Source organism: Anopheles stephensi, chromosome 3 (genome assembly GCF_013141755.1).
Source record: "Anopheles stephensi strain Indian chromosome 3, UCI_ANSTEP_V1.0, whole genome shotgun sequence".
Lineage (NCBI taxonomy): Eukaryota > Metazoa > Arthropoda > Insecta > Diptera > Culicidae > Anopheles > Anopheles stephensi.
Window position 1 is genome coordinate 3,885,289 of NC_050203.1, and position 18,489 is coordinate 3,903,777.

The 18,489-nt window shown below is 44.0% G+C and overlaps 1 protein-coding gene across 8 annotated transcripts in view; it reads right to left on the reverse strand.

The window, feature by feature from the left end:
- Positions 1 to 18,489, reverse strand: part of LOC118514493 (rap guanine nucleotide exchange factor 4) — a 108,387-nt gene that overhangs the window by 37,843 nt on the left and 52,055 nt on the right. The window contains exons 1-2 of one of the 8 annotated variants that reach the window (XM_036061419.1): positions 8,806 to 8,942; positions 1,278 to 1,580 (exon numbers count right to left, since the gene is read on the reverse strand). The exons of 2 other annotated variants lie outside the window; for them this stretch is intronic. In XM_036061419.1, coding sequence (XP_035917312.1) covers positions 1,278 to 1,337 — 60 coding nt within the window. In that variant the 5' untranslated portion in view covers positions 1,338 to 1,580; positions 8,806 to 8,942. Of the gene's footprint in view, positions 1 to 1,277; positions 1,605 to 8,152; positions 8,366 to 8,692; positions 8,708 to 8,791; positions 8,943 to 14,647; positions 14,679 to 18,489 lie in introns of those variants that run through there. 5 more of the 8 variants (XM_036061418.1, XM_036061421.1, XM_036061422.1 and 2 more) reach the window with 5 other exon arrangements.

The following is an 18,489-nucleotide window of genomic DNA, read 5'->3' on the forward strand; positions in this document are numbered from 1 at the left end:
TAATTAAAACCATTAAGATTCAATCAAAAAAGCTTCAAACAAATCAACCCAACTAATCCTATTACAATTCAATTTTCCTATTCCCCTTGCCAAAGATCAGAAGTTTTACAACACAAAATCTCCCCACAATTGTTTGTGATGTGCTTTTATTCGGGGTAAACACAATTTACCACTACTCACTCCCATTCCCCCTCGGCCTCCGCTTTTATCAAACCCCGTTAAGCGCTTCAATCTAAAAACAACAAAATCACTCATTCCCACCTCGAAACCCGCGTAGTACATAGCACGATGGATAGTGAAGTTGACAAAGTAATTGTGTGCAGCACAACCCAATCGACCGACGATCAATTGATTTCGGGTTACTGTTGCAGTCCGCTTTTTGTCTTTTCCCCCAGTCCCAGCGAATGAAAACGTCTGTCCGTTTGATCCTGGCGGGAAATTGCAAAGAAAATGCAAAAATTCCAACCCCAAAACTCCGGAAAAGCGGAACGGAAAGCAAACCCCGGCATTCGGACGGGGGGGAAAAATAAACCATTTTCGAACGGACTGGAAATCGGATTGGAAAATTTCCAACGGCAGAATGCACTTTTCACCACCGTTCTGTTCCGATGTCGGAGACTAGGCGGCAGAACGAACGGCCGCAAATCAATTCGACTGAACTTGAACAAATCTATCGTTTCGCTTTCGGTTCTTCGGTTGTCCCGTTTTTGTTGACGATTCCCAGCGCCAAATCCCCGGATAAAATTGATTCCCGCACGCCCTTTTTCTGGGACCCGTTCCCTTCGTGTACCGTTGGCCATTCGTCCTTCGCTGTGACAGAGGCTCTTCAAACCTCGAATCAACTCAACGCCCCCCCTCATTGATCCCGGCGTTTTCCCTCCATTTTCTTTCCTCCACTTTGGTGTGGTTTTCCGGCACAATTTGTTTCACTCATCTGTAAAACAATTTCCATTTTCCCTCCCGGCAGGCATTCCGAAGGCATTTCCATCGGTTCGGTGGCAACTTCCATTCACGGTGTACTTTAGCTCTCTCTCTCTCTCTCTCACGGGCTGATGGAGAAGTTTTACAGATGGCAGGTAGACGGAAGCTGGAAGGATGCGTAAAGGCACCAAAATCAATCACATTTTGCCCTTGAAGCGTACCCGCTGACTGAATTTGGGAAGTTACAATGGAGTAGAATGGGGAGAAGCAGAAAAAAAGTTGGACGAGTTGTCGCTCTGGAAGCTTTTGCGCTTGCCTGACGTTGGTTGAGACTGCTAGAGTGAGGAGGAATTTACCTTATTACGGCGACGCCGGTTCGATGTGACGCTGTACCGTCGGTGACGCTTGAGCCACATCCTTAAGCCACGTCTACGGAACCGATGCGCACGTAGGATAAGGAATTGATTTTGGTTTCGGTGTAGTGTCTTCACTTGTGGAACACCTTTGCGGTAGATGGTTTCAGGTGGTCCGCACTCAACTAACGATTACACGACCGCTTTTGAAGCGTTATTATTTTATAGTTCTGTTCACCTTCTTTGACAGCGTTTGATGCCGTAGTAATGTGCACTTGTACGGATTTATTTTTTTTCATCTGGAAACTATTTGTTGTGTAATTCGATGATCCAGAAGAATAAAACCTGGGATAAGTACATTGTTTTCCTCGGCAATTCATTGTTGTGAAGTCGTCCGCCTAGATGTATGCAAATATTTTCATGTGCCCCATAACAGAGAGAAACTTCTCAAATTTCTTACTTGCAGGTGATAAAAAATATTGAAAAACCAGACTCAAAGCGATCCTCCTACCTATATAGCACCCGAAACACTCGAAACGAAACGAAACGTATAGATTGCATACTGTTGGGCACTGTTTACTTAAAACGTAATGTGGCCGATCAATTGATACACTTCAAGGGAGCTGTACAGCCATACAATCCCTGTGAGCAAACAAAATTTCAACAAAAATGTGTTTGTGGAAATTTCTCAAAAATATCTCTCGATGGATGCTCGGGCCAATTGCAAAAAGGTGCAGTATGTTGTGCCAATAAAGAAGCCAATAACACTCAGCCGTCCCAAAAAATTGTGTCAACTTTGCCGAGGATAAACTACAACATCAACATCTCACCTCGGCGTAAAAGAAGAATGCTTTACGTTGTCGCGTATTTCTTCTATTGTGGTTCTGCGGCCTTTCAAGTATTCCCATTGCTGCCCATTCTTTACCAGGTTGTTTGATAAACTTCACCTTCAAAGCCAGCCCCACCAGCAGCAGCAGGTCCCAGCTCGTACTGGAGTCACAACACACGCCAACAACAAAAGGCCTTCCCCGTATCCGGGGACCCATGCCGGGACAGAAAATCGATGCCGGGAGACTTCATCTTCCGGTGCGGTACGGCACAGCCACGGTTGACAGCCATATTCAGTGCAACACATGCGAACACTCGTAAAAATATCGCACCATTGTCACGTACTTTCTGGCGGTGTTTTTTTTTACTTTCTCTCTCGCGTCCTCGTATTGTAGAATAACCACATTTCGAAAAAAAGTAAGGGAAAAAAAAATTCCCGCAGAAAAAATACCCCGGGAAGGAAACGATACGTTGAAGACGATCAAAAATATCATCTTATCTGACAAAACGTGTGCACATATCGTTTCGTGTGCAGGAATGCTTACAATAAGGACATTCCTGGTCGTCGTGTCGTCTAGTTTCGCCGCGCGAATGTTGGGTATTGTTGGACCGATGCCGGGTTGGTGGTTATTTTCGCGATATCATGTCGGTAAGAAGGTGTTCTTAGGTTCTCTTTCTCGTGATGGCAAACGGAATTTAACAAAAGCTTGAACATCGGTGGAGAAATAGTAATGCTGTGTTGCCGCTTGCGCTGTTTTCTCATCATACTGAACTGAACGATAAATGGAGAATATGTGAAGAAGCTTAAGCGAATTGCTCTACTGCTGGAGTAGGTTTAACAACAAGCGCAATAAACGTTCTACTACCTCCAGAGTAGCGCCATCTGTGAACAAATGCTAACACAAGTAATCCATAGGCTTTTATCAAGGGAGTAACAAATAATTAGATTGGTTGTATACCGTCTGGAAAACGATCCGTTACTAAATATTCAAACCTGTGAAAATTTCAAATGAGCAATTAACTTGATCGAACATCAGCTAAATGTATTCGACACGTTCAACAAGTTACGCGCAGTCCTGTTGCTGTTGAACTGCAAAAGGCATCCAATCTTCCTCATCCGTACCTTCCCTGAAGCCTTGACTTGATAATTTGGATCCTTTCAGCATATTTTGCTGTACGGCCACAGTACGCTCACAACTACTCCCAAGAGCCAACAGCATAAGGTACGCGCACGGCACCATTCTGCGCCGCTGTCCATCAACCTGTTCACTGCTCTCGGGGCAGTTATCGTGAAAGGTGAAATTATCGTTAATGCAAAAGTTTCCGGTGCGTTCGAACGTTTCAAAACTGACAGCAGCCAAGAAATGAAATGGAAAATAGAACAAAAAAAAAGAAACAATTTCCTGCGAACCCTCGGCCATACGATTGTCGATCGGTTCAGAAAAGTTCCAAGCCTCCCCAAGCCAACAAGTTTTCCGAGATCAGTTTCGATAACGGTTCGGTTTTTTGGGGGAGGTCGCTTGCAAATATGCTTCCCAGTTCACAAGACGCTTACGCTGTTGAACTTGGTGGCGAGGAAAGCTCATTCTGGCCAAGAGAATTTTCCACTCCATCGTTTCCGGGAGCAGTGTTTTCCCGCGTCTCTTTCATGTGCACAGGAAACAACAAAAATGGCTGGAAAGTCGAGTTTTTCTGCTCCGGGGGCTTTGCCGAGTTCTTTGTGCCGAGTCTTTCTTGGTGTCTTGTTTTTCTACCTTTTTTAATAATATGCTCGCTACTATTGCGTCCTGTCCGCATCCTTATCGTGTTCTGCGTATCTGCTTTATTTTCTTATCATTCAACACACCGGGCCCGCTCGTTAATCTTGCTGAAAGCCAGCGACGCACCGTACTTTGCCGCTGGGAAGGTAAAGTTGTCAAAAGTTTAAATATTTGCAGACGTTTGTTTTTTTTTGTTCCTCTCCACTGCAATAATTTCTTCCATCCCCGAAGCAAGGGGCAAAGTTACCGCTTCCGTTCTAGCTTCTTTGCCTCATCCGAACCGATAAAACGAAATTGGCAAATGGTTTCAACTTGCAACACTACCCCAGACATCCTTGGTTCGGGTTTTGAAGTTGTTCACGGTACTTTATTTCGATGATACGGTCAGCGTACCAAGGCCAAGGTGAATTTGTACAAGATTTTCGGGAGGGTGAGTACGTTAGCGCTTTCGGCGACTTGTTGATGGGATGTGTATGGAAATGTGCTCCCGAAAGGAAAGACAAAGCGCTGCAAGCAGTTGGGTGATAAAAATGATTGAGCGTTGTGAAAATTTGAGAGAACTAGTCTCATTAAGATAATTGCAAACGATTGCTGGAACGTTTCAATCACCTTGAGTATTATCGAATTTTTAAAACACAACAAACATTTAATGCTTCTCATATTCCAAGAATTAAAGTTACTAAATACTGACTTTATAAAGAAGAGGGCTTTAGCCAGAAAAAAGACCTTTTCAAGAAACGTCCTAAACAAACATCGGGTTTCTTCCCAGGCGGAAAAAATGAGGCTGCTCCAGACGGCTCCAATTATGTCGCTCACTTCATTGTATGTTTGTATAGCTTTAACGCAGTTTTACAGCAAACAACAACCTTCATGACCTTCCACAAAATAGGATAAGGACGATATAACATTTCAAATCACAGCTTTAGCGATCAGAGCCATTTTGGTGTCTTTCCTGGAAATACCAAAGATTTAACTCTTTTATAATAAGGTCGTCAAGAAGAGAGTTGTAAGGATTTGAATGTATCCTTTTACCTTGCAGAATAGAAATATATCAAAATTATATATCTATCAGGAAATTAGATAATATTCGCCTTATAGTATGCAATCCGCAATCCAAACGATTGTCCCACGTCAACTGTAGCAGAAAGATGATTATTATTTAAAAGCTTATTTATTTCACAACATAGAAATAAATTCTAAAGCTCTCGCTGCATCCACCAACGCGTTTTCGGGACGCTTTATTCTATCTTTAGCAATCTACCATGCAAAAGTTACTACAAATTCACTGCTCTCCTCTTTTGCAACTTTCAAAGGAAACACGGTCGTCTAAAATATGCTTATCGACATGATATTTCCAATCTAACACGATCAACCCACACACGGCGTGCTAGAACAGGAATAGGTGATGGCTTTCGCAATTTTATGTCATTTTAATCTTGCCCTTGCCTGAGCTAGCAACAGCAGGAAAGCACCCACCTACAGCGAGATACACTCAGAGGAAGATTACTCGGACACATCGTTGAAGTAGCGAAAAAGGGAAGAGAAGATCAAACACCTTCTCCATGCCGATAGTATTACCGCATTGCAAAACAAACTCGAATGGATTTCACCTAGCAGTGAGTGTTCCAGGACGACCCACGTCGACGACGCCAACGACGACGACCGAGATGAAATGGATTAATTCTCCCACCCTGCGGGCCCTGGTGCGATCGAAGGGATCGCACCTGGGACAGTAGAAAGCTGGCGGAAACCTACTGATTAATTCGCACTCGTTTCGTTCGGTTATGAAAACGAGAAACGACCGTGCACAACTTCTATCGGATGAAGCAACAAGCGTAGCGTTGAATTCTCCCGAGGTCAGTAGTCCTGTTAGGACACACCATCACGCAGCGCAGCTCAGACGCACCAAACATCAAGATTTTATCGTAAAATACGATCCATCCATCCATCCATTCTCGGTCGGTGGCAGAGCTTAAGGTGTATGCTCGTACGGACACCCAAGCTGCTCCATTTACCAGCAGGCCGATGGAAGGCGCTGAAGAGAAATGGACCACCGGCAGGAGCAGGGAGTCACTTAGTACCAAATGGAACCATAAAACCTGCAGATCTACATAAAATGGCATTATGTCACCGTCAACGGCGTCAACAGGCGCGTCACGAGAGCTGGCATTATATTGATGGGCTTCCGTATATAGGAAGACGACGTCGATTCGTCAGGTTGGTCATTCGGAAGACTTGAAGGATACTTTCACTGGGACCACCTTGATTACTGCACTGCAGTGTCTATCCCAAATGGATGAACGTTGTGATTATCCCGTGAGCTCAGCCCCTGTTTGGGACGTTTTGGGACAAACTTTCTAGTTGAACTGGACGGGAGTATAAGGTAATGGATTACAATGCAGAGACCACCGGATTACAGGTTCACGTGTCGTTTTCTGAAGATTCAATCAACTATAGTAATTCCATCTGACCCGATGCTCACACTGGAAAGCTGACACTACTTCCACCGTGAATGAGCGTGAAAAGTCTTCTCCCCTACGTAATTTTAAAGTCGATTCAACGTGCCCGAAGCCAAAGAAACTCCCCATGGGTGGATGTGGAAAGCTGCATGATGCACTTACTCGGCAACTTCAATCAGAATCAATCAAGCGCACTAGTGTAACGCTACCTAATAAGCATATCACAGACATGCGGGAGCTTCGCTAGAGCATTGAGGCAGATGATCTTCGCCTTCGTTCTATCGAGGCGAGCTGAGAAAATATATATTCTCCCCACCATCAACCTGCGCCATGATGCCCCCAGCCCTTGACTGATTAACGGCATTTGCATTCGGGAAACCTTTGCACGGGGAAAAGTATCACGTCGCAGCACCAGATCTAGTGAAGCGCGAAGGTTTAAATTATTTCCTGGTGGTGCGATGGAAGCTCTACCATCATGGCGTCTTCCTAGTCTCGTGAAATTTGTGGGTTATTACCATCGAATGGGAGGAACCACATCAAATTCTAGCCTTGACCTTTTGCACATCTTCCCATTTTCAAACGAAATAAGAATCAGGAATTTATTTTCCGAGTATTTTAGCTTTTTTTGCGAAAATAAAAGCCAAAATTGATGGTGTTTCTAATGTTCACCCATCCATTACTTTTATGGGAATGATGTGTCGTTTCTTTCTTTATTTTAGCTGTACCTTTGTCCCTTTTTCTACTCTCTCTCTCTCTCTCTCTCTCTCTCTCTATAGTCCATTTGCACCCAGTAGACGATGGCATGCAGGAAACATTAAAGGAAAATTGAAACCTAGAGCAGCTTACCTAGGTGGAAAAGTTAGTTCCCGCCGAGAGGCAACAAAAACCGAGAAACCCCATCTGGGAATAGGGGTGTTCCAGGCCACACATAGGTATCTCTATCTCAATGGACTGAGAGAGGAATGATAATGAAAATTGTGCACCCTGCTGTAACACCAGGGTCAACCTGTTGTGCGTACCGTACATGGGGGTTTCAGAACTTGACAGTTTTACAGCATCCTCCCGGTTCTTCGGTTTTGTGGCAAGCTGGTGCGAGAACCGGGTCGAGCATACCCCACGGAGCAATGGGGAAAGTTTTTACCCATTTCGTGAGTTATTAGTGGCTTAAAAGTTGCATGCACAAAGCTCCCAGGGAGTGCTGGAGTAGGTATGAATTTCACATTACAGGTATGATATTATACTGGTGCTGCATAAACTTCTAGCGATGGAAAACTGTGCTCTGAGCTGCATTTAAATATGTAATTTACTCCTTGTTTTGTGGAGAGTTGCACATTATGACTCTCATTGCAATAAAGTTGCCGGGAGGATGCTTTTCTCCGTTGGATCACTATACTTTTGAACCTCAAAATGTAATCTTCTACCATAAATTGTTCACATATTCCATAAAAACCGTCTACAAAACCGCGACGCCACATTTACTTCTCTTGGTGTGCGATGAAGATACACTCGCGCACACGCATACACGATGTTGTCGAACACAGAATCTCACTTACGACCAAATAAAACTTCCGGGTCGTCTAAAAACCCACCACGAAAAAATTGTATCACAACCTGCCCATCGCTGGAGCCTCAAATAATTAGCACGTTTTGTTGTGTCGCGCGCACGTTTCACACTCACGCTCGTTCTACCACGCAAATACGCACACATTCGGAAGCCACCGTGCACGTACACGTGCGCCACAGATAAGCTCCCCAAGAGACAGCGCGCCACTACTAAAGCAGAGCCTTGGAGCCCAGCAAAACAAAAAAAGCCGCCGTACCAACAACGCACCTTTCCTTCACATCACGGGCGCAGTAAGTTATTAGGGCCAGATTCAAGTGCCGTGCTTGAGCTGAAGCTGTTTGAAGATGCGAAGAAAGGTACAGCGAGCCAACGGGCGGAACGGTGAGCAGCAAAATATGTGAAAATTACAACCAGCACAGACCACTCGACCTGTCGGCCGGGTGACAGGATGGTGTTGTGCCCGGCTGACAGCTACGATTGCAACGAAAACAGGTTGACGGTGTTTGTCGGGCTGTGCTGGACAATTGGCCTTCACCTTCGCCTCGTTGGCTAGATACGCACACGCACAGAGGGAACAACACAACATCAGCAGAATCACAATCACACTCAATGCGCGCTGCTGGGAATGGACGATGATGTAGCGGTGCTGCTGGACACTTTCATTTTTCGCTCGGCGCTACCCTGGGAACAGGCCTCAGGAAGCCGGTAGCAGTGAGAAAATTCTGCTCACTTTTTTATTTGAAATCAAGTACACACAGTGACACCTTTTTAGTTCTGCACTAGTACACGCTGTCTAATGTTACGCACCACTTTTTTCTTTCGATCTGTCAAAACAGCTTTGTCTCGCAGTTTGCGTTTTCAAATATCTGTCGTGTCACAGAAAGAAACGATAAGGTGTTGTTCTACCTTACTGCTACTACCTATCAACACCAAACCAATTTTAGCAATCAGCCCCTTAAAACCATTCGCAAAAACAGTCTCCGAACGAACGAAGCGCGCTGTTGTTGCACCGTACAGTACGCGCTTGACACTGACTAATGGCGTGACGTGACGACATTGCGTCGCGTTATCATTGCCACCTAGAGCGCCGTCTACATCTCCGTGTTTATGCCACCACAAACACCTGTACACCTGTATACCGAGGGCAGACGCGTTATCACATATGCACGACTCTCTATCCTGGCCCGGTTTGTTGTTTGGTTGTGGTAGCGCGTTCCCCGCTGGACCAGCGAGAACTGTCACCGTCATTGGTGGCTGCACGTTGATCTCGTTTTTGAGCGATACGTTACGAACGGCGTGCGTTACGCAAACGATAGTTTGGCACGTGATTTAGGAGAGTGACTTAATTAAACTACAGTTGAGGCATCACAGTTACGACAGTCACTTACAGCGCAAACGAAAGGTAAAACAAATAAATTGTGCGTTAAGAGGAAGCTGTTTGGACAAAGAAATACTAATTGCTTCAATTTACGTGTGTTAAATTTAAATATGCTTACAGCAAAACCATGTCACACCCCACATCCATGTGCAGTGGTAATTCAGCACAAAAATATGCAGGGCTGCGAATAGCTCCACCAAAAAGAAGAGAAATAAAACCTTTTACTCTTCCAAATATTTTAACCCACAGCATGTGCCGAAACAAAAGGGAACAATTGCAACGCTACGATCGCCACACGTCGTATGCAAATCTTGTTCGCGTGCATTCCCTATTACGCCTCGCTCGGCGCACAGCGCTAAGCCGTAAACTGTACGCACCACGCGGACGCGAATTTGCAAGGTTTCGGGTGACAATTCGGGCGAGAATGAAATCGATTGTTATGCAAATGTGCAGTGCATAAAGCGCGCCCCGGGTGTAGGTTTGTCGCTGTCGAGTGTCGCAGTCCTTCGACGAGACGGGTAAGTAATTATAAATTATTCATCGCTTTCGAGAGCGGAAATTACTTGCACGGCACTAGTCAAGGCCGGGCAGTTCGTATCCGGATCGGTGCGAAGGGTCGTAGCTCTCGCGCTGAGCAAGGGAAAATAGTTGAATTGTGTAATACAGACATAAAAAGCGAAGACTTGTGAAAAAAGCGTTGTGGAACTTTTTTGTCAACCATTTTGTTCGCTTCTAACAATCGTTGAATTACACACACGGCGAAATGAATTCGACACGACATCAGACAAACGATTTAGATGCCTCGTGCTGATCGCGCCAGATGAATTGTTCAACGATAAATAACGTTAAGGTAAAGTGACATCATTCACGCGCAATATTCACGGCTATCGAAAAAGCACACGTTGGACAAGTTTACCATACCAGAAAAATTGACAAGATCCTATCAAAGCATCCGACCATCATTAATCCCACCATAATACCTTCATTATGCTGCTATAAACAATGATTGTTTGTATTTTTTCTGTATCATCGTTCATCTGCATCGGAGAAAAAGAAACGAAAAAACTTTTCCTCGACACAAGCGGATAGGGAACACGCTCTAAAGTGTGACGCAAATGGTATGAGGCAGAGGAGCAACACACAGACAAAAAAGCACCATGAAACCCTACACCCACAGCAGGCGAGAAAAGGAAGCCTTAACGCTCGCTGGTGACTAAGCCACAGGTATGTAAGCAGATTATAGGGCCTGCATGAGATACAGCGTGGGAGCAATAATAACAAAGCCCGCAAAAACGATTACCGAAATTGAAGGCGATTGAACAAATCGACGATGAAACAGGATAGAAAATGATTTCAGCATAGATAGTAGGATGAAGATCTGTTATAACAATGACAAATGTATGAGAGATGTCAAATGAAGTAATAGTGAACAGTTCGTTGACAGACTAAGTAATGTGTTTTGACAGCTTACAAAAGCTTGAACGCTTGTGTGGAATATTAAAGAGACAAACCAAGGCACTGGAAGTCCACAAATGGAAGTTGCAAAAGATATCAGTAAGCCTTACTTCACTCTCAAAACTCTTTAGAAGTTGCTCTGGCACTATTTTTGCTCAAAAAGTTTCTACATTTCTGCTGAATTCTAGGGACAGTTTATTGAAAACAAGATTAAACAATGAGCAAGCTCCTTCACACTCGAAATGAAATACAAACAGCAAACTTTGTAGTCGGCTGCCGGAAGTAAGCGGATTCACATACCCCAGGGTGTAATTTAAAATTTGTCATCTGTCCATCTTTGGTTTGGACGAGCCTTTCATACGTTCCATGGAAATGACTGCTATCTCCAGTCTAGTCTACATTGTCCGTCCTGCGTTATATCCAGTGAAACTTCTGCATACAGGAAATTCACCAAACTGCACCCATTCATATTTGAACATCCTTCGTGCGGAAGGTCTCCAGACAGTGGGGATGATTCGGACTATCCGAAATATCATTACTACCTTCGAGTGCATTCATTATTCACGGAGCTCTCTTGACTTCTGCTCAAATAGACGATCCCCCAGTGGAGCTGCCAGCATTACTACGAACATCCACAGGCTATTCGATTTTTTTGGTTGGTCCTGTGATGTCAGTGGCATCCACATGGAAACGTTTCAAGCGAACCAGACATATCACCAAAACACGGGTTGATGCTTTCCCAATGCCGATTCTTCATCCGTGGGAAGATTAGATTCATTTGTTCGGAAGTCTCTTTTACCGCAGCGCATAGGATAGATGGCTGGGTGCGAAATCTACAATTCATTCGTAGCTCTTTTGCCTGCCGGTGAACACAAAGTCCTTTTCAAACACTCTCCCCCCAACACATGACCACGAGCACCTCGTGGATGAAGTTCCACCGGTATAATGAGGTGTTGACGATGAGCTTTTTGTGCTTGAATGGCTTCGAACACTAGAGACTCTGCATTTTGGCTCGATTTGTTCGAGCCGGTCGAGATACAAATCGATTACCTTTTATTTGCTTCCATTTGCTGGTGCCGGTTGGAGTGGGAAAGTTCATTTCCATGCCACCCGGTCGGGAACAAGGTGCAACTGGTAGCACACATATTCGCTTGGACCTGGACTTTAGTTTGCATGCGAGCAAAGCTTTGCTGGCAAATAGACGAGCCAACAGGTCATCAGCAGGATGTGTACATCGATGGGTTCATAAATACCGATGTCTATGCAGGACTGGGTCTATGCTTGAATGGCTTTCAATAGATTCCAGCTTTCCCGTTCCTGTGATTAAGCGTGCACTCGCTCTTTCTCTGGCCCACATACACCTATGATTTGGTCGATCCATTTGAGGCACTACCACAAAACGCATACAACATTTGTAGAATTGATAATAGAATGTCCGCTCGGGCCTGAAATGATGTGCATGTTGCTCCGCATCGCCCAACAACTACAAACTACATCCTTCTCCATTGGACTGTCGCCGGGAAGAAGAATTTGCATTCGCCAGCCGGTTTGACTTTGACTTTATGCAAACCATTGCGTATGGCTTACAAGCGCCAGCTCCCAAACATCAGCCATGACATTGCAATGCAGAATGTCCTTCTCGAGCTCGTACGTACGAAATACGATGTTGTTATAGTGTGGTGCTACTAGATTCTCGGAATTTATGCGTTGTGAGTAGGGTTTCGTCACTGACAAAATACGTGAAGCTAGCGATACCCTCCGCTAGACTGAGCTGCATTGTTCCAATACTGCGAAATTAGATGAAAAATTGCGCGTTATTCAGCAGCATTGTTTAAAACAACTACCCGAACGAACATTGTTGTCAATAGGAGAATTCTTCCCATCGTGTGACAAACACAAATTATTTCGTCCTGCAAAATGTAGATGAATTTTTAAAGCTTTTCTCAAAATTATGCTGTTGTCACACTGACGCGAACACGATAGCTGGAATTTTGTACAGAAAAATATCTCTGATAGGAGTATTTCTTCCTCACCAGGTTTATAAAGATGGTGCACCATATTTTAGTCGAGTCCGTTTTATCATCATTCGACCTTAAAATAGACTCCTAATTCTAGAAGAATACGAGAGCTTCTGCTTGGTTATTTCCGGCTAGATTGACGTCAGTCAATTCGCTAAAATAATCCAACTTTCAGGTAAATCGTTCATATTTCATAAACATCGTTGAAACAGGTGACGAAAATAAAGGTTTCGTAGTGTCTAATGCGTCATCAGGATCGCTGGTGGCAAGTTCAAGGAATTATGTATACATTGTCACGTTGTCAAAAATGCACCAAATTGCTGGAGGGCATTCGACTGTGAGAATAGGACCGGAAGCAATAAATAACTTTCTCGCAAAAGCTCAACGCAACACCTGACACATTGCATACCTTCAGGCACTCTTTATGATGATTCGGAACAGTTACAACTCTATGATCCTCTTCCTGAGTGTCTTGTCTCTCTCGTTGCATAACGAACAAGACCAGGAAATAGTAAATAAAGACGCAAAGAGTTATAATAATAATTATTCCAAGAAATAATTTCAATAAAACAGCAAATCAATGTGCTAGATCAGAGTCAAGCAGGGTGTTAGATTAGTACTCAACACGAGTTCCCTTATTAACGTCAGCAAACATCTAGCTACTGACGGTAAGCGGTGGAAAGCTTCTGTTCTTTTGCTTCCGCCCGCTTTGCGAACAATCAACATGTATTTGCTCTTGTTTACCGTAACAGTAATTGCCTGCTGTCAACGGGACCGGCATGCCAATCACATCATCACCAGTGAGTGTGTGTGCTCTTGGAGACGAATGCTTCCGTTTTGGACGACTCTCTTGAAGCTCTCAAGAACACCTCTAGTGGTACCGACGCTATGATAAAGCTAATCTGCTGCCTCTGTGTTCTGTTTTTCTTGTCTTGCCGAAGCTCCACGTAACCGGAAATGGTTGGGAATGGGAAGGCAAAACGCAACCGGGAACGTATAAGGCTTTACCGACCATCTCAGACCGTTGATAAATAATTAACGAAGCTCTCGCATTGGCACGATCGGGAAAGGCTTTATCTTCTGCTTCTGAGCACAGTAGCCTCGACGACAAGGTGACCTGTGCAGTTCACATTCACCCGATGAAATAAAATGGCAAAGCTGACTGACCGCTGGATTATCTTCCAGCAAGCCTCCCGAAAAAAACCACCAATATCTAACGAGCTACCGGGGTGCGCGTTTACGTTCACTAATTAGCAGAAGATTAGGCGGGAAAGTGAAGACCCGTCTATGGAGCTCGTTTCGAATTCAGCGAAAGTTCGGGTCTGTTGTCTGGTTGCCGGTGGTCAACCATTTTGCCCGCTAGCCGTTTTTGTGACATCAGAGAGTCAGTAGCTTCAGGTGAAAGGGGTCAGGTTTGGTGTTTGCCGGAGGGACGAACCCGGAAAGCCAGATAAGCTGAGCCGAGCTAATCAAGATCTTCACCATGCCTGATCGGCTGATACTGGCACGGTCTGCCCTCGAGGTGTGGCAAGTCAAAATGACGGTAGCGGATTTGGTTCATTGTTTTAGTGCGAGATTTGATAGTGGTGATTAGAAGATTAGATCGAAAATTAAGATTACGTAGGAAGTGAATAGATGGTTGGAAGAAAAATAAAGTCAATAAAATGTAAACCCCATCTTTGCACTTTGTGTGTCGTCAGGACTTTCCAGTATTGTTGAATAAATATTTTGTTTTGTTTAGAAATATGACTTAATTTTTTTTTTATAAATAGTAAGACACAAACCAACGATTGGTCGTTGGTGTATTGGAAATTCCAGTCACAAATATTAAGGTTCTTGATCCAGACAGGCTTAAAACCGCCAATGGTAGTAGATTCAACTTAGACGAGTATTGGAATAAAATTTACTTACAGTTATAACAATACTAAGTCGTGCCAATTACCTGCAATTAGAAAAATAAAAATTGAGTTTGTTAAAGTGGATTGAATGAGTTTGTTTATTTTTACATATATTACTAAAAATCACATCACTTTATTACTATAATGATCAGAAAGGTTCTGATACAATTCCTTTCGCATAAAAATCGGTTCAACTGCCTTTAAACGAAATTAGTAGATCAAATTAAACATTTTTTTAGATTTAGCAATAAAGAGTTTGTTCGAAAAAACTAAAATCGACGCTTTAAACGGTGTTATTAGTCTTTACACCATTGTGTAATTACTAGACAAATGATTCAACTTCTTTCCAAACAATTATTAAGTAACGAGCTCCACCATCTTCACGCAACATCCAATGAACCGGAATGCACTTTACCCCTTTTGAAACGCCTCTGGGGTTGATAAACTCTGTGAGAGTATCGCTTCGCTCTTACGCAAAAATAATCCATGTCAAATGCTAAAAACCACTTTCCTATTTATCTTGCTTTTAAACATCACCGAGCATCAGCCAAACACAATTGAACAACATTTCAAAACAAAGTACACAGTAAAGAGAGAAGGAAGAAAAACAGAAATATTCGCACAATTTCGTGCATCGTTTTCCGGCTCATCGAACAAAAGGCGGGAGAAGTTTGCTTCCACAATTTTCCACAACTCTAACTCCCCAACATCAGTTTACACCTGAATGTCCGTGAACTTTGCCGTAGTTTTGTGCCGTGTCTGTCAAACATACCTATAAAAAATGTATATGAATACACACACACTCAAAACGGCGCCATCAAAGCAATTTCCGCTAATTAGCCAACTGCTTGCACCCAGACACCAATGGAGGAGATCGATGAGGTTGTGTGGGTGGTGGAAAAATCAACGCCTACGGTGTAATATGCTTAAGTTATTCCTCTTCTTCGCTCCATTTTGTTGGTAGTGGCTTTTTTGTTGAGGAAATACGATGGTGGTACAAAATAAAAGACTACATTAAAACATCAATAAACTATCGAGCTGTTGTCGATGGTGGTTTATATTGCGCCGCGAGGTCATTGCCCATATTGTGCGAGGCGAGGCGCGTCACTCAACCTACACAAACCCCGAATGATGCCTAATTGCTTTCCTCGCTCGTCAAGATTGGCGTATTCGTACGGCAAATCATTTCCTCACGAGCACCACAATTATCGCATCGATGACACTCAGCGTCACAGTTTGCTCGAAATCACGCCAAACCAAAGCCGCCTGCCGGTTGATGGCAAGCGAGCGGTGGGAAATTCATAAAACAATCATCATAACCTCCCACACAACGGTACGCAGACCGAAGACGGTCACCGCGCGTGGGTGAGGTGGGTGTGACTGGGGTCAGACTGATACTTCAGCCAGAAGCACTGGCTCCACGTCCTCTAAGAAACCACCGAGAAGCGTCGATTTGACTCCGGCAAACAACACAACGAACGGATTTATCTTTGGCCCCTTCGGGAGAGGACGTCTGCTGATCTCACGCCTCAGACTTGCTACAAAGTACCAACAAGCCCACCGAGGATAAAGAGTGACGGCCCAACGCAACAAAAAAAAACACCAGGCACCTCTCCAACTGTCAACAGCAGTGTTCAGGGTAATCACCTGGATGCACCGAGAGAAAACGAGCCACGGGAGCACGGGACTTAATGTTGCCATTTTTTTCCCCCTACGACCTTTTTGCCAGAGTCGCGTGCAGACGGGCGGAAAATTTGTTGCAATTTTTCTGCAACTCACCCACACACACACACACACGCTGGATGCATGGGATGGGAAGCTGTGTGAGGCCTTCCGTCGGTAAATGGTGCATTGAAAAATTATGCTGGTTTTATTTTCACTTTAGCGACCCTTCTTACGGTCGTTTGAGCAAAGTCTTCGACGGTTTCTGCAGAGGGAGAACATAATTGAGGCGTAGTTGAGTCTTTGTTGTTGTAGGCTGCACATCATAACTAATAAACAAATTGCACAAGTTTTTGGCCTTGGAAGAGGAATGCTTTTGCAACGAAAACATATTTCTATACGTCTTGAGGCTTCCGGAATATTTTATTTTTACTTGAACTTTCTTTTTTGTGCACCTTTCTATAGCATGCAATACAAAGCCTTTTGATTGTGAAATTACATCCCCCGGCCGCCCCCGGGTTGAAAGGAAATGCTCTCCAGCCTCTTATTCCTGTTCGCAGCAGACGGACTAATCGGAGCTGTCGTTGTGTTTGCTAGTAAAGCCCTGTCTCAACTGTCATTACAACGAGCACCCTGGCACCGAGACAGTTTATCCGGTGAAACGGGCATAGTTCGAGCTAAACTGCACCGTCTATTGTTTTTGTGTGCTTCTGCATGGTTGCTGCATTTGGGATCGGGGGTAACGAAAATTGTAATCGACGATGGATGAAATGTGCTGCATTGTACCAGAGCACTTATGATTGCGTTGGGAAGAGAGATGGAAGCTACAGTTAGTGCTAACCCTGTCAGAAATTGTCTTACAAATGCATTGAAAGTTCTCAGACCCTTGCAAATAGCTTGATTGTTGTGAAGCATACAGCAAACGGAGAAGTTTAGCAATTGTTGGTTTCGGGCAACAATAAAAAGGTAATTTTACAGCTGTTATGAGGAACGATGCAGCTGAAAACATCTTACAATCTGCACAAGCTTCTGAGTGTTTTGTTTGTACCCTTAAGATGCTTGTTTTTCATAAATGGGACCTCTTGCTCTTGTGTGCATCTTACTCGATTGTGAAAAACAATTTGCCTGAAAGTATGCAATTCGCAACTCATAGGCACTGTAGGTGGTTTAGTTGATACTACTAAACTTATTCAGGTGAACTCCTCATCTGGAGAGCTTTCTAAACAAATTCATTAAACTAATTATCAATACAAAATCTCCTGTTCTACTGCAAAACCATCATAAATTCAAAATCAAATCACATCATTACTGTTTAGATTGATGTTGTTGATACGAATTTATGTTCATCTTAATCCTTCCAAGCATCAATCCTGTCCAGCAAAACCATCGAACTCCTGTTCCACGCGAGGTAGACATTTACTCGTTGGCGAAGCCCCCGCCAACAACAAACGTCCTGAAGCACCACGCTTCAACCAACATGTCTGAACCGAAACCACCACTTGCACTTCATTATTTAGCCCGGCAGCGTCCATTGTCACCAAAGCAATTGCTGCTGGCCCAGCTAAAATGAATAAATCGATCTGTGTGTGCTTAGCAAGGCCCTAACAGTAAGCAAGCAACGTCCACCGGCAGCCATAATGACGACGGGTCGTGCTTTGTGTGTGAGCCGGACGGCACAGGACTCCTGTTTCCTCATTTCGCGGTTACGTTGTTCGGTGGTCACTTTGGCCGTCTGTCAACAGATGCCGGTCATGCATGTAAATGGCAATGCAATTTCCCATTCACACTAGCGGTCCAGTTACACGCCCGTACCGTCATGTCCTTCTGAGTGAGACGGCACGGGCCGTATGGGGACATGAACCGTTTGATGAAAGCCAACAATGCAGGGAAGTGTAAATATGGCTAGGAATAATGTTGTGCCATCATGGCTAACAGCGGTATGGCATACAAATCCTTCTAAGCCTGCCTGGTCGGTGTATTTTACATGCTAACACTAATCAACCCATAGTTTATCGGGTGGTACGACGATGATGGAGAACAAAGGAGAGCATAATTAGGCTTTTTACGTAGCTTTGACGTTGAGGAAAATAAAAAATGCATTACGAGGCTTTAAGAAATTAAGCAATAGAAAAAAATCGGAAATTTTATTTGAAATCTTGTAAGTCCGCTTCTACCACTCGTAAATAAACTCCT